General features: G+C 41.3%; 1 protein-coding gene across 9 annotated transcripts in view; it reads left to right on the top strand.

Moving 5' to 3' along the window:
• EPG5 (ectopic P-granules autophagy protein 5 homolog) overlaps nucleotides 1–24521 on the top strand; it is a 99946-nt gene that overhangs the window by 11796 nt on the left and 63629 nt on the right. For 5 of the 9 annotated variants that reach the window (XR_004957135.1, XM_036245768.1, XM_036245771.1 and 2 more), the window contains exons 3-13: nucleotides 531–774; nucleotides 1959–2095; nucleotides 3278–3385; nucleotides 4475–4548; nucleotides 6455–6560; nucleotides 7644–7758; nucleotides 8938–9088; nucleotides 12575–12730; nucleotides 18329–18486; nucleotides 19827–19981; nucleotides 21574–21714. Coding sequence is in view for 8 of the 9 variants with exons in the window: in XM_036245768.1 (XP_036101661.1) it covers nucleotides 531–774; nucleotides 1959–2095; nucleotides 3278–3385; nucleotides 4475–4548; nucleotides 6455–6560; nucleotides 7644–7758; nucleotides 8938–9088; nucleotides 12575–12730; nucleotides 18329–18486; nucleotides 19827–19981; nucleotides 21574–21714 (1545 nt within the window). In the remaining variant the exon portion in view is untranslated. Of the gene's footprint in view, nucleotides 1–530; nucleotides 775–1958; nucleotides 2096–3277; nucleotides 3386–4474; nucleotides 4549–4888; nucleotides 5062–6454; nucleotides 6561–7643; nucleotides 7759–8937; nucleotides 9089–12574; nucleotides 12731–18328; nucleotides 18487–19826; nucleotides 19982–21573; nucleotides 21715–24521 lie in introns of those variants that run through there. The other 4 variants (XM_036245770.1, XM_036245772.1, XM_036245774.1 and 1 more) reach the window with 3 other exon arrangements.

The raw sequence follows: 24521 nt of genomic DNA, 5'->3' as shown, positions 1-24521 counted from the left end.
TGGGATACCTGTGTATCTCACTTTGTACATAGGAAAGAGTTTGTGGAGAGGGAAACATTTGAGGATACTGAAAAAGAGAGGTTAGAATCAAGAACACAGCTGACAGTGTTAGTATTGGAAAGGAGAGGAGTTTCTTTTGAGCAGAATCAGAACAATGAGGATAAGTATAGAGATATTTTGAGGTCCCTTGAAGTTGGGAATATGATATCGACCTCAGTGGGTTTGTAAAGTAGAAGGTAAGATCATCAATCATGAGAGTCTTAGGGACAAGATCTATTGTTTACTTGTACCTTTTGCCACCTACTTCTTAGGGTTTCTCTTCTTTGAACTTGTGATGCACTGGTGATTGGCATTATACTCCTTGACACCTGATTCTACACTAGATTGTTCTCTATGTGGCATTGTTACCCCCCTCACCATGATTTATAAGCATGTTGAAGATGGTACTGAACCTTATGCATTGTATACCTGCTGTCTGATTAAGTCTAAAGAATAACTAGTTTCATATTTACCCTTTTGTCCACTGCTAGGGTATCTGTGCAGATCAAGTGAAAGTTTCAGGCTATCATCGCTACCAAAGAGTAGAGATGAATGAAAATGCACTGGGGGAGCTAAAGAAGCTATTTGATGCCAAATCTGAGCACCTCCACCAGACTCTAGTTCTGCACTCTTACACTTCTGTGCTCTCAAGATTGCAAGTGGAGTCTTACATCTATGCATTGCTTAATAGTTCAGCTGTTCTGAGATCTTTAGCAATTCATCAGCAAGGCCAAGGTGTGTAAGTAATAAAAGTCTTAGTCTTTCTGGTAGTCTGAAATGCAAAAAAAAATGGACAGGTACTATCTAGTTGAATTGACTGTGCACAGTCAATTGGTATTACAAGGTACAATTTGTGCTTGTGGTTTTACTTTGCCTCCCCAAAATAGGATTGTGATCTGACTTACTAACATTTTTTTTATCTTTTTGGTAATCCTCATCTGAGGATATTTTTTCCATTGATTTTTAGAGAGAATGGGAGGCGGGGGAAGTGAGGAGGAGGAGGAGGAGAGAGAGAGAGAAAAACATCGATGTGAGAGAGACACATTGATTGGTTGCCCCCCCCGCACTTATCCTCACCAAGGTTGGGGATTGAACCCACAACCTAGGTACATGCTCTTGACGGAATTGAACTTGAGACCCTTCATTGTGCAGGCTGATGCTCTAAACACTGAGCCATACCAGCTAAGGCATGCCTTACTAACATTTTTAGGGAGCATTGTGAGGTCTACCTTCCCCCCCGGCTGTTGTCCCCTGCTTCTCTAAGAAGCCAGAAAGCTTACTCTTTGTCCTTAATGTCCCTTATTGTCCTTGTTTATGTGCTTGTTACCAAGTCAGGTCCAAATAGATTCTTTTTGATAGTAACACTGATAGAACACTTTCATCCTCTGTCTCTTGCACTTTATTTTTGCTTGTCCAGTTTGTTGGGGTGTTTTTATTGTATTTTTCATCAGGGGATCTAATGTTCTGAAACTTTCATCTTATTTTGGGTTTTAATAAATTAGGCTTTACTGTATCGTGTGTAAAGTATTAATTATTCTAATTGAATCATGTATTTTTTATATCTGGGTGGGACATTTGGATCATTTAAAGTAAAAAATCCTCCCCCTTATTGTTTTCATAACTAATCAAAGAGCTGGGGCTGGGCCAGAGATCTGCTGATTTTAAAATAAAACATACATTTTAATGAAGTTAATTTTCTCTTGCTTTGAAATACTTTAAAAAGTTAAATACTTTTTTGGTTTACATATTTAGGAGAAATTCAAATATTTTTGATGCAGCATTTCTTCTTGGATTTTTATCTAAACTTTAAAATTATTTTAAAGAGTTCTTTTTAAAAATGAAGATAATAAGTATCTCCTCCCCCCCCGCCAAAACACCCATTTATGTGGGATTCATTTAATTCTCTCTTTAATTTACAGCTTCTAAACAGGCAGAAAGCATTCCCTCTGATCTGTGTCAACTGAAGGAGTGCATTAGCGTCTTATTCATGTTCACCAGGAGAGTTAATGAAGATACTCAGTTCCATGACGATATTCTTCTCTGGCTGCAAAAATTGGTAAAGGGAATAGAAATAGATACAGTAGTTTTTGTTTGTTTTTTTAAATTTTCCTGATAACTTAATTATTTCTTTTTTCATTATTGTTTTTCTCCAGCAGTTTCTTTAGGTAATTCATTTAATTTGTTAGCAACATTGTCTTCGATCATGACACATGGAATTAAATTATTCTTACCTAGTGCATTTTTATTTATTTATTTATTTTTTTAATCCTCACCCGAGGACATTTTTCCATTTTTTGTTCAGATAGAGTGGGAGGGAGAGAGAGGAACAGAGGGAGAGAGAGAAACATCGATGTGAAAGGGACACATCGAGTGGCTGCCACCCGCATGACCGACCAGGGCCGGGGACAAACTGCAACCGAGGTACGCGCCCTTAGCGGGAACCGAACCCGGGTCTCTCAGGACCGCAGGCCGATGCTCTAACCGCTGAGCCAAACCGGCCAGGGCTTACCTAGTGCATTTTTAAACACAAAGTGCTTTTTTAAACCTCTGATAAACTTTTTGTTAAATGATTTTTGGTTTCAACTTAGGAAGAAATGGAAATGTGTGAATTTAAGATTACACATTTACTAAATTTAATATTAGATTCATATTTAGAATATAGGTATCTGATCTAAAATTTTTCTGTATTTTTAAAATCATTTTATGTTTAATGTTGCACTTAGTCATACTTAAAAAAATTTTTAAGGAAAAAAGAAAGATATTAGAAAAACATAGGAAAGATGTTAGGTGTGTTACAGGGATGGTTATTTGTTGGTTATGTTTCTTAATGGGGCTGCCTTAGGTGCTTTATTTTTGAGGTTCATACCAGAGTTCTTAAATGTGGGGTAAGATTTCAAACATATTTATTTGGATTTGAGAAACTATTACAAACTGAGAATAGATTAAACTACTTCTGTGTATTCACAAATGGCCTGGAATATTAGTGATTTGTAATTTTCAAGATACAAAATTTTTGCAGAGAAACTACTGAAGATATTTTTATCATAGTACTCATAGATTCCTAGGCCTTTGTGTGCCTCTGTGGTAGAAACTCAACCAGTCAATAGTGTATCTTATGCCTGGTTACTCTTTTGAAAGATCACTTGGATTTAAACATCAGATAAGTGATTTCACTAGACCCCTAGACACATACTTCTTCTTTTTTAAAGAGTGAAACTATGTGTTCTCTGTTGTTCAGGTATCAGTATTACAGAGAGTTGGCTGTCTTGGAGATCACCTCTTTCTTCTGAACCATATTCTCCGCTGCCCGGCTGGTGTTAGTAAATGGGCTGTTCCTTTCATTCAGGTATGATGCATATCCTTTTGGTTTTGAGGGGAGAGGTTTTATGAAACATTTTTTCCTGAAGAAATTGCTGTTAAAAAAAAAAAAAAAAAGCTTCTTAAAAAATATTGATATTTAACTTAAAATACATCCAGAATATATTTGTAGGAGTTTTTATGCTGAAAATTCTTAGGTCACCCATAATTGATGAATTAAGTAGAATTGTTCAGTAGAAAATAAAAGTTCAGTTGTCTGGCTTGGTAGGTTCAGTAGTATTTAATTCTGTAAAATGTCTGTGTGGGAAAGCTCTTTAGGACTTTTTCCTATAATACTCAGCATAGCTCCCTAAATTAATCCACTTAGCACCACAGTTGGTACAGGTGAAACAGAAACTACCAGCATCTCAAAGTTTATTAATACTGGCATATGTCCAGGTCTGTGTGATCAACTTTCATTTAATCAATTTAGGTGTTGATTATATGGTTTAGAGATTTTTCTCTTTGCTGCTTGTCTTTGGGTTGTTTTGTTACTAACAGCAGCCACTCAGATGAGTAGAAGCTAAGTGTATGCCAAGTTCAACTTCGTCACATTACCTTCCCTTTAGGATTTCTGGTATCAAGAAGTTTGAATTTAAAAAAAAATAAATTTGAGAGAGAGAGCGCCATTGATTTGTTGTTCCACTTATTTATGTATTCATTGGTTGCTTCTGGTATGTGCCCTGACCAGGGATCAAACCTGCAACCTTGGCATATTAGGACAATGCTCTAACCAACCGAGCTACCCAGCCAGGGGGAAGTTTGAATTTCTTTAGGTAGAAGGAGGATTTGTTTTGTTTTGTTTTGTTTATCTTTGTATTAAAATAGCAGCATTGTCCTTGAACCCATATTGTTACAGGTAATTGATGTAAAGTGATCAACTACCTCTGTTCTTTGAGTACAGCTGGATCAGTGCTGCCGGGTAACCCATGAGCTGTGTTCTCACTCTTGTGGGTTGGGTGCCGGTTCCATCTTTGTTTTCTTAACAGCTCTCTGTCTTAGATTTCTTGCGAACTAAGATTATAGATACTTGGGTTGTTGGTTTGCTACAGTATGCCTTTTTCTTTTCTGATTTCAGATCAAAGTTTTGAATAACCCATCAGGGGTCTTTCATTTTATGCAGTCTCTTGCCCTGCTAATGTCTCCTGTCAAGTAAGTGTGGAAGATCTTTTTGAAGTAGAAATTGAAATGCTTCTTGCTGTCTGAGGATTGACTTACTAAATTGTCCATATCCAGAGAACTGTCAGGGGCCATGTCAGCATTTAACATTGCAGATTTTCTTTGGGTTTGATGTCCTTTGTCTCAAAGTGATGCTATTAGCTGCTTATGTATAAATTATTAACTTTTTGGGTCCCCCTTTTAGTGGGCTTGCTTCTCCTGTCATATATGTTATTGTGAAATGTACTGTGGGGAGAGACAAGAAAAAAAGACCTGTTTCTTAGAATAGATCTAGTGAAAGGGAGGGAAAAAACCCACAGAGATTTACATGCTGAATTGTGAAGCCATGATGGACACAATGAGGAGAATAAAGAGAGTAGAGTGGAATTGGCAGAGAGGGTTCCAAGTGGAAGAACTGGATTTGAAGAGTGGAATGGATTTCAGCAGGAGAGAAGGAGTAGAGGGCACTGTGATGGAGAGAACAGTGAGCAGCGACCCAAAGTACAGGTAAGGATAGCTCTGCAGGGGACAGGTAAGAGGGGACAGCTCTGCAGGGGACAGCTTGGTTGGATGTGTGGGAGACGGTGATAGAGATGAGGTGGATTATAAAGGACCTTTGCATTGAGGTAGAAGGATCTATATTTGTTATGGTCTGGCCTTTGTGGCAACTGAGGGTATTTTGAACAGGGATAAAAGTTGTATTTAGGAAGTTTAGGCTTAACTGGAGGCAGAAGGTATGCTTCTGCTTAATTGAATTAGTTTTGGACAGCTGGCTCTCCTGGCTCTGGAACCCAACCCAGCATCAAAAAGACACATCCTTAACTGAGAGAGAAGGCACAGTCTGCATCTAGGTGACCTTGAACAGTGTTACTACCACTGGCTGTCAGTCTTGGAAAGCTTGTCTGACTCCAAGCCTGAGCTGGGGTAATAGTAGTGAGAAAGAGAAAGAGGGGAACCTAAGGGTCATGTCCGTAGGAAAGAATTAGGTAGTTGACTAAAAGAAAACATGGGGAAAGAGTGGTTTAGATATAACTCCATGGACATCTGAGTCTGAGTGACAGAGAGGGTATTGGCAGCCCTAACAGGCAGTAAAGACAGAAGGGGAGCTCTTTTGTAAGGAGGAAAATTTGAGGTCATTGAGGCATATATACAATTGCATACATAAGTGAGAGGTACAAGTGGGCGTTTGAAACTTCAGGATTGGAGCTCCTTGAGTTGAAAAGGCAGCTCTAAAGCTACAGAGCTGGAAGTCGTGGGAGAAAGTTCCTGATTAAAGGAAGGAATGGGTATATTTTCAGGGTCAGGCCAGACAGGAAGGAACAGAGGACTGAGAACCGGGTTCTAGACTCAAAGAAACTTCTCTGGCTATACCTACTCACCAGATCCAGCCAACACTGTGTGAAAATCTGGTTGGCAGGAACTCTTCCTGTTTCCTCTTTTACTTCCTGGATGCAAGGATAGATTTGCTTTGCCTTAAAAATGTTTTTGCACTTAGTAGATGTGTTTTTTGCCCTAAACAAGCTTGTGTATTACCTGCGGATTATCCTTTTGTTATTCAGTAAAGCATGATTTTGAGTCATTTCCCTGGCAACACTCTAAGCTTGGTTAGAGTTGAGGTACTGCAGCAGTCCATGTGTATTGAGGTCCCACTATGTGCTAGTTTAACGGCTTTTCTGCAGTTACTCTCATCATTACTAAATCAGAATGGATGTGGTCTCTGCACCGAAATTAGTGAGACTTTGGTCTCCTTGAGTTTTAGTCAGTTTTTATTTCTTGTTTACTAGTTTAAACATTGGAAGATTGGGTCGATGTCTGACTCTTCTTCAGTGAGTAGGTGATCCACAATGCACAAGTGTGGGCTTTCTGTGTTGTGATTGGAGTGATGTCACTTGTCCTTCAGAAACCGAGCAGAGTTCCTGTGCCACATGAAGCCGAGTGAGGGGAAGCCATCCACCTCAGGTCCTGCATCTGGGTCATGGACGCTAGTAGATGAAGGAGGAGAAGAGGTATCTCATCATGTCTGCATTATTATTATTATTATTATTATTATTCTCTAATTTTTCCTTACTGATTTTAGAGAGAGAGGAAGGGAGAGGGGGGAGAGAGAAATATTGATGAGAGAGAACATCGATTGGTCGCCTCCTGCATGCCCCTACTGGGGATCAGGCCCACAACCTGGGCATGTACCCTGACCAGGAATCGAACTGGTGACCTCTTGGTGCATGCGTTGACGCTCAACCATTGAGCAACACCGGCTGGGCTGCATTATTTTGATTAATCATTTTTGAGCTCTTCTTATATGCTAAGTATTCTTTTAACCACCTTCTACGTGGTATCTCATTTAATTCTCCCAACAGCCCCATGAGGCAAGTACTGTTGTGATCCCATTTTACAGAGGAGGAGACTGAGGTGCAGGGGGATGAAGGAATTTGTTTCAAACTGTACAGTAATTAAAACGGTGGAGCCTCTGCCTGTGCTCTGATCCAGTGTACTATGCTGTCACCCTTTTCTAGAACATCTCTCTATTGAGCTGGCAAAATTTGGAACCTGGGAATATTTACAGATTGTGTAAACTTTATATTAGGATTATGTTTTTTGAGTACAAATTTTCTGGGCTTGAGAACTCACCTACATATTATCTGATTCTATTTCATAAAGAGATGGAGTTTATCAAGGTTCTTCTTACCTCTTACAAACTTCTCAGACCTTCTCATTTGAAAGGTAGAAGATGGTTCTCTATTTTTGGTGAGAATTTAATGATTAAAATCCAGTTTCTCAAGACAACCCTTGTTGATTATTATTCTTTTTACTGTATACATGGTGAGTGTGTCTGTAATGAATTTTTTCCTCCAATTATTGCCTAAGAATGGACATGACCCAGATAAAATTGTACTCGCCATTTCAGGGGATTTATAGCCTATCGATGGAACTCCTACTATAAATCTCTGTCCTAAAAGAGAAGTCCATGAAGACTCATGAGTATACCACACCCGTACCATTGAGACCTGTGACAATTTAGCTTCTCTATCTCTAGACCACAATATGCTTGATCAAATCAGTGGACATGATTTTGACATCTTTTCCTTTAGGATGAAGACCCTGAGACTGGTTGGATTCTCCTTAATGAAGATGACTTGGTTATCCTGTTATCACAGTTTCCATTTCATGAACTCTTTCAACATCTTCTTGGGTTTAAGGCAAAAGGTAGATTAATTATTTTGGTCATATGTAAACTGTGGTAATGACAAGTTCAAACACAGGATCTCAGGCCCTGACCAGTTTGGCTCAGCAGTTAGAGTGTCGGTCTGCGGTCCAGAGAGACCCGGGTTCGGTTCCCACTAAGGGCATGTACCTCGGTTGCAGTTTGTCCCCGGCCCTTGTTGGGTCGTGCAGGAGGCAGCTACTCGATGTGTCCCTTTCACATCGATGTTTCTCTCTCTCTCTTCCTTCCTCTCTCTCTGACCCACTCTATCTGAACAAAAAATAGAAAAACGTCCTCGGGTAAGGATAAAAAGACAAAAAAACAAACACAGGAACTCAGCATCAAATCTGACACCTGGTGCAGGCTCCTGATTCAGGTTCCCCCGTGCCAGCCGTACTCTACAGAGGTGGCTGCATCACACCTTGATGAGGCTTCTTTCCTTCTCTTGTGCTTGTGATTTTCTACTTAGTGTTTAAATGCAAAAAGGATGACTAGGGAGCACATTGCCCATCTTTTTTTTTTTTTATTGATTTTTTTTTAGAGAGAGGGGAAGGAGAGGGAGAGAAACATAGAAACATCAATGAGAGAGAACATCAATTGGCTACCTCCTGCATGCCCCCCACTGGGATTTGGTCCACAACCTGGGGATGTGCCCTGACTGGGAATCGAAACAGTAATCTCTTTTTTTTTATCCTCACCCGAGGATATTTTTCCATTTTTTGTACAGATAGAGTGGAAGGGAGAGAGAGAGAGAAACATCGACGTGAAGGGACACATCGAGTGGCTGCCACCCGCACGACCAACCAGGGCCGGGGACAAACTGCAACCGAAGTACGTGCCCTCAGCGGAAACCGAACCCGGGTCTCTCCGGACCGCAGGCCGACGCTCTAACCGCTGAGCCAAACTGGCCAGGACAAAACAGTAATCTCTTGGTGTATGGGTTGATACTCAACCAGTGAGCTATACCAGCCAGGCCACATTGCTCATCTTAAATAAATTGTTTTAACTTTATACTTTGTTTCGAGTTTCCTATTTCACATTGACATAGGAGCCAAGGCAATGGGGATTGTTAATTCTCCATCTTGGCTTTGTTTCCTTATTGAGGTATCTATACCTGTATCTTTCAGTGTTTTTCCATAGTAATTACAATTTTTTTCCTTTTCTCTGATTTTAACTTCTAGGTGATTATTTACCCGAAACAACAAGACCTCAAGAGATGATGAAAATTTTTGCCTTTGCTAACTCATTAGTGGAACTTCTGGCTGTGGGGTTAGAAACCTTTAATAGAGCACGCTATCGGCAGTTTGTGAAGCGGGTTGGTTATATGATCAGGTAATACTGTTGTTGGTGCATCGTTTCTGTTTGCTTTTACTCTGGTCATATAGACACCGCATAATTGGGATTATGGACATTGTTGTGTATGCTTCAGGTCTGATTTATCATAAAAGTGAGAATTGGTTTTTTTTCACCATCAACTAGATGGAAATTATATAGATGCTTCCAGTCAGAATGTTTGGTTAATTATCTCAAATTAAACTGATTTGCTTGATAATTATTCTTCGAGTCAAGATCCTCAGAGAAACTGCTGGGTTGAACTTGGCCAGAGAACTGAACTTGGTCAAGGAAAATGCAGGCTCTTTTTCCTTCCCTTGCTCTCAGTATTCTTCCCTCTCCTAGCTTGCCCGGGAATTGTCATTTAGCTATGGGAAATCAGCAGTACCTCTTTTACTGCATTGCTTTCGTCTTCTCTTTTATTTACTCTTGTCCTAATTCCTGTTAAATGTCATTTAAAGAAAATTATAAAGACTTCATCAGTGACCACTCTTTTGATTTGGGAAAGCATATTATTTATTTGAGTGAAAAGTGGGTTTATGTTTTTTTTACCAAGTATGAATAAAATTTGTGGATACTGCTTTTCATTGAATTTTATATATTTTCTGCATCATCACTTTTTCTTTCTGGGTCATTTTCTACGGCATATACATATGTTTTTATTTCTTCCACCCTGCCTTCAAATAAATCCTCCAAAACACTACGAAACTTTCCCTCCACACAGTTGTTTCTAAAAACAACATTGATTTTAATTAATTTATTTTAGATGTGTATGTATCCATCAGCTTTATCAAGTCAGGTAAATGATTATAGGATGTCCTGAAAAGACCAGGGGTTACTTTTAAGGTCTAGAGAAGATTTTGAAAATGAGATGGTGGGAGGGAGGAAGGTTGGTGACTTGGAGAGTAATTTCTTTTTTTTTAATCCTCACCCGAGGACATTTTTCCATTTTTTGTACAGATAGAGTGGGAGGGAGAGAGAGGAAGAGAGAGAGAGAGAAACATCGATGTGAAAGGGACACATCGAGCGGCTGCCATCCGCACGACCAACCAGGGCCGGGGACAAACTGCAACCGAAGTACGTGCCCTTAGCGGGAACCGAACCCGTGTCTCTCCGGACCGCAGGCCGACGCTCTAACCGCTGAGCCAAACCGGCCAGGGCGAGAGTAATTTCTTAAAAGCTAAAAGTTTATTTACTTATTATCAGAAGTCCTAGTCTTCATTTTCTTTTTCTTTTTTTTTTTTTTTTTTATCATCCTCACCCGAGGACATTTTTCCATTTTTTGTTCAGGTAGAGTGGGAGGGAGAGAGAGGAAGAGAGAGAGAGAAACATCGATTTGAAAGGGACACATCGAGTGGTCGCCACCCGCACAACCAACCAGGGCTGGGGACAAACTTCAACCGAGGTACGTGCCCTTAGCGGGAACTGAACCCGGGTCTCTCCGGACCGCAGGCTGATGCTCTAACCGCTGAGCCAAACCGGCCAGGGCCTAGTCTTCATTTTCTGATTCTGCTTGGTAAATAAGGTAAAATTTGTCCTTGGGCTCACATACATGCTGTAGGATTGAGTGCTCACCATGTGCCAGGACTATGCCTTCTTGTTTAATTCTTGTAATAACTATAGGAAAGACATAGTTATTACTGTTTTAAGATCAGTATTCACTCTATATTATTCCTATGTAAATATTTATAGCTGATTATTATAGCATATTATGTTTATACTTTGTTTGTTTTCCATCTGGTTACTTTTCTTTACCACAGATTCTTCTCATACCTTCCAGTTGTAGAGCAGTTTTCCACAAGGTCCCTCTCATTAGGTCATCTCTTGGTTCCAGGTTTTTTCCCTCCATTCTCACCCCACCCAACACAACCCAAACAGCTCTGAAGAATGAAGGTCACTAATGCACTTTGTGCACTAATCCAGTGGCCAGTTCTAAGTCTTCATCCTGCTTTATATCTCTCATATAGTTAATGTAGCATCCTTTCTCACAGTTGATCACTTTCTCCTTAAAACATTTTCTTTGCTTGTTTTCCAGGATACCACATTCTCCTGGTGTCTCCTCCACTTCAAGGGCTGTTCATTTTCTGCCTCCTGTGTTGTTTCATTCACACCTCCCAAGCTTATTGTTGGAGGACCTCAGGGCTCAGTCTCTGGACCTCTTCTCTTTATCCTAACTTGCTGCTTGGGATCACATCTATTCTCATGTCTTTAACTATCATCTAAATACTGTTACAATTCTCAGAATTATATTTCTAGCCTGCATATCTAGCTGCCAACTCAGCACCTCCATTAGATGACTCATGAACATTGTAATTTAATATTCCCAAAGCAAACTCACTCTTCCCACCTCGCAAACTGCTCCTCCCACAGCCTCTCAGTTTCACTCAGGGGCAACGTTATTCTTCTGGTTGCTTGGGCCAAACACCTGGTGGCATTCCTGACTTTTCTCTTTTACCCCCCACATCCCGTCTAACAGCCAGTTCTATCATTTCCACCTTCAAAACAAACATCATATTTTAGCAAATCTAAGATGCCACCGATTCTGAAGATGTAGTCTGTGCGCCACTAAGAAAGAAAACAGCGCTGTGAAGTTACGGCCTGCCTCCAGTGTTTCCGTGTTACCACGCTTCCAGCTGCAGAGCAAAGCGTGAAAGATGCGCATCCTTTCGAATCAACAAACCAGGCTGTTTCCAGAATCCAGCTCCTCGCCACCTTCACTGCTACCACCCTAGTCCATCCTGGATTATTTCTCCCTAATTGTCACAGTGGTCTCCTTACTTATCTTCCTGCTTTTGCCCTTGTTCCCTCTTCACCCACCTTCAGCTTGTTCTCACAGCAGCCAGAGTTCTCTGTCGACGGTGAGTCAGCTCACGTCTCTCCTCTGCTCCTGACTCTGCTGCTCCCAGTCTCATTCAGGGGAAAAGCCAGAGTCTTCACTGTGGCCTCCAGGACCCTTCGTGCTCTGGTTTCCTGTCATTTTTCGGATTTCCTCTCCAGCCAGTCGCTTTGCTTTAGCACACTGGCTGCCTTGCTGTTTCTCCAATGTGCCGAACACACCCTGCAGCTTTCATCCTGGTTGTTAGGTGTCCCTGGTGCTCTTCCCTTAGATGTCCCTGTGACTTCTTCCTGTTTTCACGCTCGCGTCCCTCTTCGGTGAGGCCTCTCTTCTCCCGACCAACTCCCCTCCCACCACCTGCAGAGAAACTTGATTCTCTTCTCCTACTTATTTTTCTCAATATCACTTATAACCATGTGACAGACTGTGTATTTTACTTTACTTTGTTTATTGTCTGTTTGCCTTACACTAAATGTAAGCTCGGTGGGGGTAGGCTTTCCCCCGGTCCTCATGGAATTCCCTTCAGAGCATAGAAGATAGTAGGTGTGCATTAACTATGTGCTGGGTAAATTAATGCTTCAAATATAATTAAAGTTGCCATTACTGAGCACATGAATGAAGAGTGCTGTATTGTCTCGTCTTACATGCAGGATGACCCTTGGTTATGTGAGTGACCATTGGGCACAGTATGTGAGCCACAACCAGGGCGTGGGGTTGGCCCTGGAGCCCTACTCCGTGGAGAAGCTGCAGGTTGAATTTGATGAGCTGTTTTTGAGAGCTGTCCTACATGTGCTGAAAGCCAAAAGGTAAGAAGTATGATAAGTGTTGAGAAATGGCTCCCTGGCTAGTGAGAAAGACTGACATGAAAGTATGGACTAAAGTCGATTTCTTGTAATGCTTTAGTGTGTTTCCTGGGCAAATTCACGGGCTTTAGTTTCCTTATCTGTGGTGCTGTCTGAAATGATCTCTCAGGTTTCTGTTAGTCTTAAAATAACTGGATTCTGAGATCTAGTTTTGGCACCCCTGAACTTGTGGGGTAGCCTTAGGCAGGGAGTGAATTCTGTTTTACACCCATCTCTGGTGTGAGGCAGAGTAGGTCCTCAGTGCATGGTACGGATGATTTTCTGACTTTCACTGTTCAAATTGTATTACTGTGAGGATTTTTTTTTAATCCTCACCCAAGGACATTTTTGCTTTTATCTTCAGATAGAGCGGGAGGGAGAGAGTGGGGAAGAGAGAGAGAAACATCCATGTGACAGAGAGACATTGACTGGTTGCCACCCACACAATCCCAATTGGGGCCGGGGACAAACTGCAACTGAGGTACGTGCCCTTAGTGGGAACCGAACCCAGGACTCTCTGGTCCATAGGCCGATGCTCTAACCTCTGAGCCAAACCGGCCAGGGCTACGGTGAGGGTTTTAAGGTCCACAGTTATGGGTCCTGGTCCCCTGTATTGGCTGTATAAATGCTGTCTTCTGATCACACTGTCTTCACTGCTGCTTTCAGCCTGGGTTACTTTGAGGCAGAGGCAGGGGCATAGCAGTGCACCTGTACCCTGAGCTTCTGCCCAAGTGTAGGAGCGGGTTCTGCTGCAGCATTGTGCCCTCTGCTGGGAGATGAGTGCCGGCCTCCAGCCCTACCCAGCTCCACTTTGAACTGCCAGCTCTCCCCCACCTTGTCTGCGTCTGAGCTGTCTGCACTCCTCTTACCATGGGCCTCTTAGCCTCAGCCTCTTATTTATTGTGTGTTGTGTAGTGGGTTTGAGTCTTGGTCTGCCATTTACTGTTACCTTGGAAAAGCCACTTAAGAGTTATGATCTCACTTTCTTCATTTATAAAGTGGCGATGATGACAATTTACCACCTCTTCCATCGACCGCATGAATATGTTGCAGGGATGAATTACAGTAATAAATGAAAATACTTTTTAAACCAGAAAGGATATTTCAAATTAAGTGGTAGTTCTTTTATTGCTTCAGAGGAAGAATAGAATAACTGCTTGCTTAGAAAAAGATCAGGGCTCCTTGACTCAGTCTTAGTTACTTTCAGGCACTCAGGAGGTATGGGTCAAAGATAAATAGAACTTAGGCTTGGACACTAATCTTGAGGTTACTTGTTATGCATTCTGTGTTGTCTGCACATTTGGTGATCTCATGCGGTGCCGCAAAACCTGAGCAGAACCCTGCCAGGAGGTCAGTGCAAGAGCTCCTGCCCCTCGAAGCCGGCCTGCTGCTGGGGAGGTCTCTGCTCTCTTGCCAGAGGTGCCTGCACTCGCTCAGCTGAGAGGGCACGCCCTCGGCTCAGTGACGTACTAGCTCCAAGTATACATATACAGATAAAAGAATGAATTTTACTTTTCAGTTACAGTTTTCATTCAGTACTATTTTTCTTAGTTTCAGGTGTACAACGACTTACCAGCTCTTCTATTCTGGGCTGTGAACTCTCCCGTAACACTGTGTGTCATCCACAAATACAATTGTTTTATTTATTTATTTATTTTTCATTGATTTTTTTAGAGAGAGGAAGGGAGAGAGAGATAGAAACATCGATGAGAGAGAACATCAATCGGCCGCCTCCTGCACACCCCCCACTGGGGATTTGGCCCACAACCTGGGCATGTGTCCTGACCGGGAATCGAACCGGTGGTGACCTCCTGGTGCATGGGTCAATACTCAACCACTGAACCACACCGGCCGGACGCAGATATAATTGTTTTAAACTTTAAAATATTGAAAACTACTGTTCTTGAGTATAATTTATTTTAGGAAATTTATTTTAGGGAAGAAATTATATGAGAATCAGATATTTAATGCCATGAAATTTAAATTTAGTTGGCACTCCAATGGAAATTTTTGACATTGGCTATTCAAAACAAAACAAATCCAAACTAAAATATAGATAGCAATAACCTAAGTCAGAGGAATTTCATGGCTTGAAATATATACTCTCTTGTGACATTACTTTTTTTTTTTTTTTTTTTTAATCCTCACCCGAGGACATTTTTTCTATTTTTTGTTCAGATAGAGTGTGGGAGGGAGAGAGAGAGAGAGAGAAACATCGACGGGACACGTCGAGTGGTTGCCACCCACACGACCCAACCAGGGCCGGGGACAAACTGCAACCGAGGTACATGCCCTTAGCGGGAACCGAACCCGGGTCTCTCAGGACCGCAGGTCGACGCTCTAACCGCTTAGCCAAACCGGCCAGGGCGTGACATTACTTTTAAGGCCTCTACAATTTCCTCTAATTGTTTTGGGATCCATTATACGAGAACATCAGGTCCCATGTGAGGTGTTACAATAATTGTTTAGTGAGACAAGCGCAGCCCACCTGAACTTAGAGAATTGTCTTCAATTCTTGCTCGTGAGTCTAGCTGTTGCTCTTCAGAGTCCAGGGCAGTCGTGGTTTGGGCCACTAGCAGCCTGGTGGCCCATAGACGTGGGTTAGGCATATATTATGTAAATTCCTTGTCTTTTTCTCTTAATACGCTTTATTTATTTTTAATAGATCAATTTGTAGTTTTGCCTAAAATATAGCAACAGTTTTGAGAGTCTCACTGTTTTATTTAGATGATTTTTTTTTTTTTTTTGAGATAAAATTTGCATAGCATAACATTTTTGTAAACATATTGAGTGTTGATTGTTTTTGAGATACTGGTTTAGGTACTAGATAATTAAAATATAAGACTTGAAGTTACATACTGGTTTATGCAAAGATGAACAAAACCCAATTTCTGCTCTCAAACTGTTGTGTCTAGTGTGTGTACATATATTACAGTAACTTAAAGTATTTCTCACTATGTGGTTTAAGGACCATTTGAGTCTGACTCATTGGGGTTGACTAAAAGGTGCAAATTCTTGGGCCCCAACTTGACCTACAAAATCAGGATCTCTGTAGGCAGACATTTGTTATCTGCATTTTCCACAAAGTCTGCAGATGAATTTTTAGCTGTCCACTGCCGTGTGAGAACCACTGATAAAGGGAATGATAATGCCAAGTCATGTGTAGATGGAGTTCTGTAACAGTGCTGAGGAGGAAGTCAGATGAGGACTTCCCAAATGGAGGATGGTGGCTTGGAGGTAGCAGATTCTTCCCAAGCTTTTCCAGGAGTGCTCAGATTCTGAATGCAGAGAGGGCTCTGGCTGGAAATATGTCCAGGAGTGCTCAGATTCTGAATGCAGAGAGGGCTCTGGCTGGAAATATGTCCAGGAGTGCTCAGATTCTGAATGCAGAGAGGGCTCTGGCTGGAAATATGTCCAGGGGTGCTCTAACTCTGAACTCAGAGAGGTCTCTGGCTGGAAATATGTCCAGGGGTGCTCTAACTCTGAACGCAGAGCGGGCTCTGGCTGGAAATATGTCCAGGAGTGCTCTAACTCTGAATGCAGAGAGGGCTCTGGCTGGAAATATGTCCAGGGGTGCTCTAACTCTGAATGCAGAGAGGGCTCTGGCTGGAAATATGTCCAGGGGTGCTCTAACTCTGAACGCAGAGAGGGCTCTGGCTGGAAATATGTCCAGGAGTGCTCTAACTCTGAATGCAGAGAGGGCTCTGGCTGGAAATATGTCCAGGGGTGCTCTAACTCTGAACGCAGAGTGGGCTCTGGCTGGAAATATGTCCAGGAGTGCTCTAACTCTGAATGCAGAGAGGGCTCTGGCTGGAAATATGTCCAGGGGTGCTCTAACTCTGAATGCAGAGAGGGCTCTGGCTGGAAATATGTCCAGGGGTGCTCTAACTCTGAACGCAGAGAGGGCTCTGGCTGGAAATATGTCCAGGGGTGCTCTAACTCTGAATGCAGAGAGGGCACTGGCTGGAAATATGTCCAGGGGTGCTCTAACTCTGAATGCAGAGAGGGCTCTGGCTGGAAATATGTCCAGGAGTGCTCTAACTCTGAACGCAGAGAGGGCTCTGGCTGGAAATATGTCCAGGGGTGCTCTAACTCTGAATGCAGAGCGGGCTCTGGCTGGAAATATGTCCAGGGGTGCTCTAACTCTGAACGCAGAGAGGGCTCTGGCTGGAAATATGTCCAGGGGTGCTCTAACTCTGAATGCAGAGAGGGCACTGGCTGGAAATATGTCCAGGGGTGCTCTAACTCTGAATGCAGAGAGGGCTCTGGCTGGAAATATGTCCAGGGGTGCTCTAACTCTGAATGCAGAGAGGGCTCTGGCTGGAAATATGTCCAGGGGTGCTCTAACTCTGAACGCAGAGCGGGCTCTGGCTGGAAATATGTCCAGGGGTGCTCTAACTCTGAACGCAGAGCGGGCTCTGGCTGGAAATATGTTCAGGGGTGCTCTAACTCTGAACGCAGAGCGGGCTCTGGCTGGAAATATGTCCAGGGGTGTTCTAACTCTGAACTCAGAGAGGGCTCTGGCTGGAAATATGTCCAGGGGTACTCTAACTCTGAATGCAGAGAGGACTCTGGCTGGAAATATGTCCAGGGGTGCTCTAACTCTGAACGCAGAGCGGGCTCTGGCTGGAAATATGTCCAGGGGTGCTCTAACTCTGAACGCAGAGCGGGCTCTGGCTGGAAATATGTCCAGGGGTGTTCTAACTCTGAACGCAGAGAGGGCTCTGGCTGGAAATATATCCAGGGGTGCTCTAACTCTGAACGCAGAGAGGGCTCTGGCTGGAAATATGTCCAGGGGTGCTCTAACTCTGAATGCAGAGAGGGCTCTGGCTGGAAATATGTCCAGGGGTGCTCTAACTCTGAACACAGAGAGGGCTCTGGCTGGAAATATGTCCAGGGGTGCTCTAACTCTGAACGCAGAGAGGGCTCTGGTTGGAATTATGTCCAGGGGTGCTCTAACTCTGAACGCAGAGAGGGCTCTGGTTGGAATTATGTCCAGGAGTGCTCTAACTCTGAATGCAGAGAGGGCTCTGACTGGAAAGATGGGTCTGAGCTATGCTGTGGAAACCTCTGAATGCAGGGCTGAGTGTTTGAACTTCACTTGGTGATGAGTGAGGAGTCACCAGAGAGTTTCTAATTCACCTCCCACCCACTGCACGTGCTCAGCACACACATCCACGTCTATGCAACCTCTGTCACTCAAATTGTAAAAGAATCTGGTTCAAAACCCAGTTCTGCCCCTTACTACTGCCCTCTTTGTGCCTTAGTAGCTTCATATGTGAATTGGGCATAATATTAATAATAGTACTTGCCTTGGTTTTAGTGAGGATGGGATGAGGTGATATAAATATGAAGCAGTAATTACAGCATCCTGGCACAGACTAAGTGCTTTGTATTTCCTGTTACTGTTATCTGTCCTCATGACCGAGACATGTTAGAAAAACCGCTGTAGTATAATTTAAGATGTTATTTTCTATCCGAGCTGAAGGTTTGTCTACTTTCTCAGTGTGGCGAGGTTGACTGACAATATAAAACGTTTCCTGCTCTTTTCGAAACACGCAGACTTGGCATTTGGCTGTTTATGTCGGAAATGCCTTTTGGAACACTGTCTGGGCAGATGCTCTGGAAGCTCTTCTACCTCATGCACCAGGCGGAGAGCGGGCACCTGGAGACTCTGTGCACCACCTTGCAGCCCGCCCAGTGCAAGCAGCAGCTCCAAGGTACGGCCTCGCCGACGGCAGCAGCTGTTTTCCCACCTGCGTGCCTGTCCTGTCATTGCCTCCTCCTCTTTACTCTTAGAGGGACTAAGGGAATGCCTTGCTCTGTATATTCGGGTGATAATTTTGAAATTCAAGAGTCTGCTTTGTGGTTTTTGACTTATTAGAATACAGTTCCAATTTTCATTCTACAAATGCTCTGGATAGTAATTTCTATGGTAAACACAATTTGGAGATGGGAAGTGAAAATTGGGTCGGTAAAATGCCCCATGGAGTTATTTTGAAGGTACAGGAAATTTGATGTGCTACCTTTGATTTCTCAAATGTGTAAACATAGAAAAGCATTGTTGGCTTGTTGCCTTCTTACTGTGCAAAGTTCCATCAGGAGAATATATTTTCTAAACAGGCTCTTTTTTTCCACTCTGTACAACTTGCCTTTGCAGCTTTCAGTTTTTGATCACATATTGCAAAGCTGTTGGTCAGTACTGCCCCCTAGTGACAAAATGTAATGTTGCTTGCATGGCATCCTCTGAGAAATAGACAAAATATATACTACAAGGTGTGGCAAAAGTAGCTTTACAGTTGTCAGTAGGGGAAACAGTTTATTCTTATATTATTATTTATTAATTATTGTATTATTTTCCATACAACTACAAACTTACTTTTACCCTACCCTGTATACTGTGTGTCACATTCATCAATGTTATAGTCATTGTTATAATTGATTTCTTGCCCCCAATTTTCATTTATAATCAAATCTCTTTTATTTGGAACACCATGCTTGTGCTGATTAGTTTGCCAGTCTTAACAGTTTTAATTAGCAGGGTTGTCATTCACTTGCCTGGCAATTACCAAGTAGCTTTAAGTTTGCCTTTGAAGATGTCTCTCCTAATAACAGTACTAGTGCTTTGCAGTTGACAAAGCACTTCACCAGGGACATGTCAGTTAATCTTACGTAACCTTTAGAGGCAGACGAGGAATGAGGGTTGGCGATGTTAAATGTCATCTCTGAGGCTACATTATATTTCGAGTTGGAATTTTCTGTGGCCCAGCTTTCTTTTTGGTGCCTGTAGAAATTCATTCTGGAACAAAGAAGGAATTTTTTGTTTGTTTGTTTTTTGTTTATTTTAGCAGGAAAGAAATTAAAGTTTAACAGCATGTATACCTCCTATATACACAGGAGAGATCCAGGAACACTGAGTAATTTCAAGAAAGAACTTTTGTATCTTTAAATATTTCTGAATGCTTTTTAAATTTTATATCTTCTTTCTCTTTGGAAGAGTAATTAAAGTGATATATATTTATTCTTTCCCCATTGTAATTTTCTTGATGTGAACTTGCAGATCCAGAACATTTCGTGAACTTTGAGAAGTGTCTTTCTTCCATGAATAGCTCAGAAGAGATTTGCCTTCTGACTACATTTGCTCAGATGGCTCAGGCCAGAAGAACTGATGTGGACAAAGACTTCATAAAAATTATTGTTCTGGAGATATATGAGGTTAGAATATTACATTTTAGAAGTCAGTTGAAAAATACTTTCTTTTGGATTATCCACTCATTGATTCTTTTGGAATTGCTTTAAAAAATAAAAGTGACTATTGTATACTGTCTGCTCTCCTGGAAGCAGATAATCAAAGGAACATCATTTTGTTATAAGGAGTATTGAAAACATGAATCATACCCATTCCATTTCCCCTTACTATTCCTTGGCATTTGATACACGAGTTTTGGTAAGGATAGACAAGCTGACACTCGTAGTTTTCATACTTCTGTTGTCTCTGTTCTCCCCTCCAATCCTGCCAGTAGTGTGGAAAGCTGGCTCTTAAGTCATTTTAAATGAGATGATGGAAAGAATATTGAACCTGAGTTAGAAATCCTGGATTTATTTTAAATCTGCTGTTAATTGCACATCTCACATCAGCAAAGATACCTTACCACTCTGGGCTTGTTTCCTCATCAGTAAATGACAGGCTGGGATGAGATTCTCATTTTCTTCACTTTCTCACTGAGCCATCTCTAACTGGACTCCAAGGCGTCTAGGGACATAACCCAAAATGGTTGTTAAAACTTTCATTGGAGCTTTGTGTATATAGAATGTACCATGTACATTTTCAGTTTAGGCTGCCATTTATTTTTTTATCTTCATAAAAAGTATTTCCTCCAAACAATTCAAGTAAAATTATGTTCCAAGAAGATTCTCTGAGTTTATTATCCTCCACCCAATACTCCAGTTTAAGAATGGCAGACTGGATGAGTTATTTTCCAGCAACAAATACTCTATTAAGCTGTTCTTATACTTGTTTGTTGTAACCATGCATGGTGTTAAGGCCTGGATGAACCTGCAATTCCCAGACCTATCTCCATGTTGTGAAAAAACTGGAGGGAGAGGTATATATTTTCACATACATTAAAATCACTTTAACAGTGGGTCTTGGTCATTCTCCAGATCCTGAAGTAATATCTATGCTCTTGAATAATGTTTCAAGTGTTTTGACCAGTACTCACAGTAAAAATTACATTCTGATGCTGTGTGTGCACGTGTGTAAATTCTTACGTGAAATTAAAGCAATACTTAATTTTAAGTGGGCACGCTCACGTTTTTCTATTCTATTTTACTTCACTATTATTTTTCTGTTCTATCCCATTGTATTTAAAACATAATGCTGGCCATTAACACCAATTAATTGTAACCTACCATTTTAGGAGCTCTTGTAGTTGGGGATCTTACTTTTTTGTAAGAAAGAATACATAGTTCCATGAAATGCATCCTGATTTTAATCATTTGAGTGTGATTTCCTCAAGTTTAGAAAAGTTTTAACTCATAAGGGACTATTTTGTTGCTACTTTAGGGTCAACTTTCTGAATCCAGCACTCGAAGTCGTTACAGTTTCCTTTCCACTCCATTCCCTCTCCTCCCACCTCCCAGACTCAGGGTACACACTCTATTCTCTAAAGTTCTGATGTCTTGTTGAACATTGTGTGAACTGAGGCTTTCTACTTTACTTGAAAACATCCTAAGTAAATTATGGAAATGTGTTTTGACTAATAATTGGTATTAATGGTGCTGTCTCCACTCCTTCCCACTTTTAGGTATCTTATGTTACCCTGTCCACCAGAGAGACTTTTTCAAAGGTTGGTCGAGAACTTTTAGGGGCCATCACAGCTGTTCACCCTGAGATAATTTCTATCCTTTTGGATAGAGTTCAAGACACCATTGACCAGGTGGGAATGGTAAGAGCACTGTTTTTGTTTGTTTGTTTTGCCTTTAATTTTTTAAAATCCTGGACTAATGGAGCAATGGGAAAAATAGTAAGGCTGTTGGGAATGAATGAGTCATGAGCACAGCAGGATGAAGAGAACATTTATTGTGTCCCAGGCTCTGTGCCATTCTCATGCCTACTTGGGAATAGCTGCTGCTTATAAAAAGCTGTGATTGTTTTTCTTTAATCTCCTCAAAGTGACCTTTCTATCTACCCCCTCTGTAACAGGTTTTTACTTTTACTTAAAGTAATGACTATAAAGCCTATAGTTTATTAACAGTTTTTATTTCATAATTTTGTTTGGCTTTCATAATTTTAAATTTTATCCTCTGAAGAAACAACTCTGATGAAGAAACAAGGCATATTGAGCTCAGTCAAAAGCAAAATTAAAAGCAGTTTAAGTTGAGTAAGACACATAGTTTATTTCTGTATTTGTCACAATCACTTTTGTAATCTTTATGCAGTTTTTAGTAACAGCTTTATTGAGATGTAATTCATATACCATACAATTCATCTATATAGAATGTACAAGTCAATGCTTTTTTAGTATTTTCACAGAAACGTACAACCATCACCACCGTCAATTTTGGAACATTTTTTTTATCCTCACCCGAGGACATTTTCCCATTTTTTGTTCAGATAGAGTGGGAGGGAGAGAGAGAGAAACATTGATGTGAAAGGGACACATCGAGTGGTTGCCACCCACATGACCCAACCAGGGCCGGGGACACACTGCAACCGAAGTACGTGCGCTTAGTGGGAACCAAACCCGGGTCTCTGGACCGCAGGCTGACGCTCTAACCACTGAGCAAAACCGGCCAGGGCTGGAACATTTTTTATCATCTCAAAAAGCAGCCACATACCCATTAGTTATCACATGATATCCTTCCATCCCCTCCAGTCCTAAGCAACCACTCATCTACTCTATAGATTTGACTGTTCTGCACATTTCATAGAAATGGATTATGTAATATGTGGTCTTTTGTGACTGGCATCTTTCATTAGCATGTTTTCCAGGTTCATCTGTGTTGTAGCAGGTGCTTCATTCCTTTTTATGGCCAAATAGTATTCCATTGTATGGATGTACCATTTTTTAAAACATTTAATGATTTTTTTCATCATCTGTAATAAGGCTATAATGTGTGAGTTTTTATAATGACAGTCATATGTCATAATTTCAAGAGGAATGTTTAAAATGATGGTATTTTCCTTTGGGTTTATATTTGCAAAGGGCCTTCCACTGCTTTTTTATTTATTTATTTTTTTGCTAATCCTCACCTGAGGATATTTTTCCATTGATTTTCAGAGAAAATGGAAGGGAGGAAGGGAGAGAAAGAGAGAAAAACATCGATGTGAGAGAGACACATCAATTAGTTGCCTCCCACACAACCCTGATTGGAGCCAGGGATCAAACCTGCAACCCAGGTACATGCCCTTGACTGGGAATTGAACCCGAGACTCTTCGGTCCTTGGGCCGATGCTCTAACTGCTGAGTAAAACTGGCCATGGCAGTTCCTTCCATCTTCTAGTCACTGTAGGACAGATGACGATAACTATCACCACCTCGTCACAGCCATAAGTGGGCAGATTCCAATGAAAGACTGGTTTCTGAAACTTTTTTTTCCCCTAAATGAAGAATAAATAATATATCATGCTTTCCTTGGAAAAGTACATGGTACGTTTATTTTTACATTAAAATTATTTAATTGTGGTTAATTATACACAACATAAAATATTCTATCTTAACCGTTTTTAAATGTATAGTTCAGTACATTGAGTACATTCACATTGTTTTGCTACCTACCATCACTACCATCCATCCACAGTACTCTTTCATCTTGCAAAACTGAAACTCTATACCTATTAAACAGTAACTCCCCATCCTTTCTCCCTCTACCATCCAGCCCCTGGCAACTAACATTCTACTCTCTGTCTCTGAGTCTGACTATTCCAGGTGCCTCATACAGGTGAAATCATATAGTATGTATCTTTTTATGATTGGCTTATTTTACTTAGCATGTTTTCAAGGCTCATGCATATTATAGCATGTGTCAGAATTTTCTTTCTTTTCAAGCCTGAATAAATTTTGTAGTATGTACCACTTTTTTTTTTTGTCCATTCATCTGTTGATGGATACAAGTTGCTTTTACTTGTTCATTCTTAGTAATTCTGCAGTGAACATGAATGTACAAATATCTCTGAAATTCTGTTTTCATATCTTTTGGGTATATACCCATAGTAGAATTTTGAGATCGTATGGTAATTGTTTTTAATTTTTATATATTTTATTGTTTTCCGAAGTGGCATTACATGGTACTTTGTATCCATTGTGTACCACTGTGATGTGATTATATTGAGATGAAAGGCCCTTTATCTGCAATACAGAAGCACATTTTTGTTTTGTTTCTTCTTTATTGATTTTTAGAGAGAGAGGAAGGGAGAGGGAGAGATAGATACAAACATCAATGAGAGAGAACATCGATTGGCCACCTCCTGCATGCCTCCCACTGGGGATTGGGCCCACAACCTGGGTATGTGCCCTGACTAGGAATTAAACCAGCGACCTCTTGGTGCATGGGTCGATGCTCAACCACTGAGCCATACCAACTGGGTCCAGGAGCACGTTTTTGGTTACTCCTTTTTGAGCGATCATCTATATAATGAATTCCAAAGAAATCTATAGTAGGTCATTGCCCTAGCCAGTTTGGGTCAGTGGTTAGAGTGTCGGCCCGTGGACCAGAGTCCCTGGTTCGGTTCCTGCTAAGGGCACGTACCTCA

Source organism: Molossus molossus, unplaced genomic scaffold, assembly GCF_014108415.1.
Source record: "Molossus molossus isolate mMolMol1 unplaced genomic scaffold, mMolMol1.p scaffold_m16_p_6, whole genome shotgun sequence".
NCBI lineage: Eukaryota > Metazoa > Chordata > Mammalia > Chiroptera > Molossidae > Molossus > Molossus molossus.
This window is presented reverse-complemented; position numbering and strand designations above follow the sequence as displayed.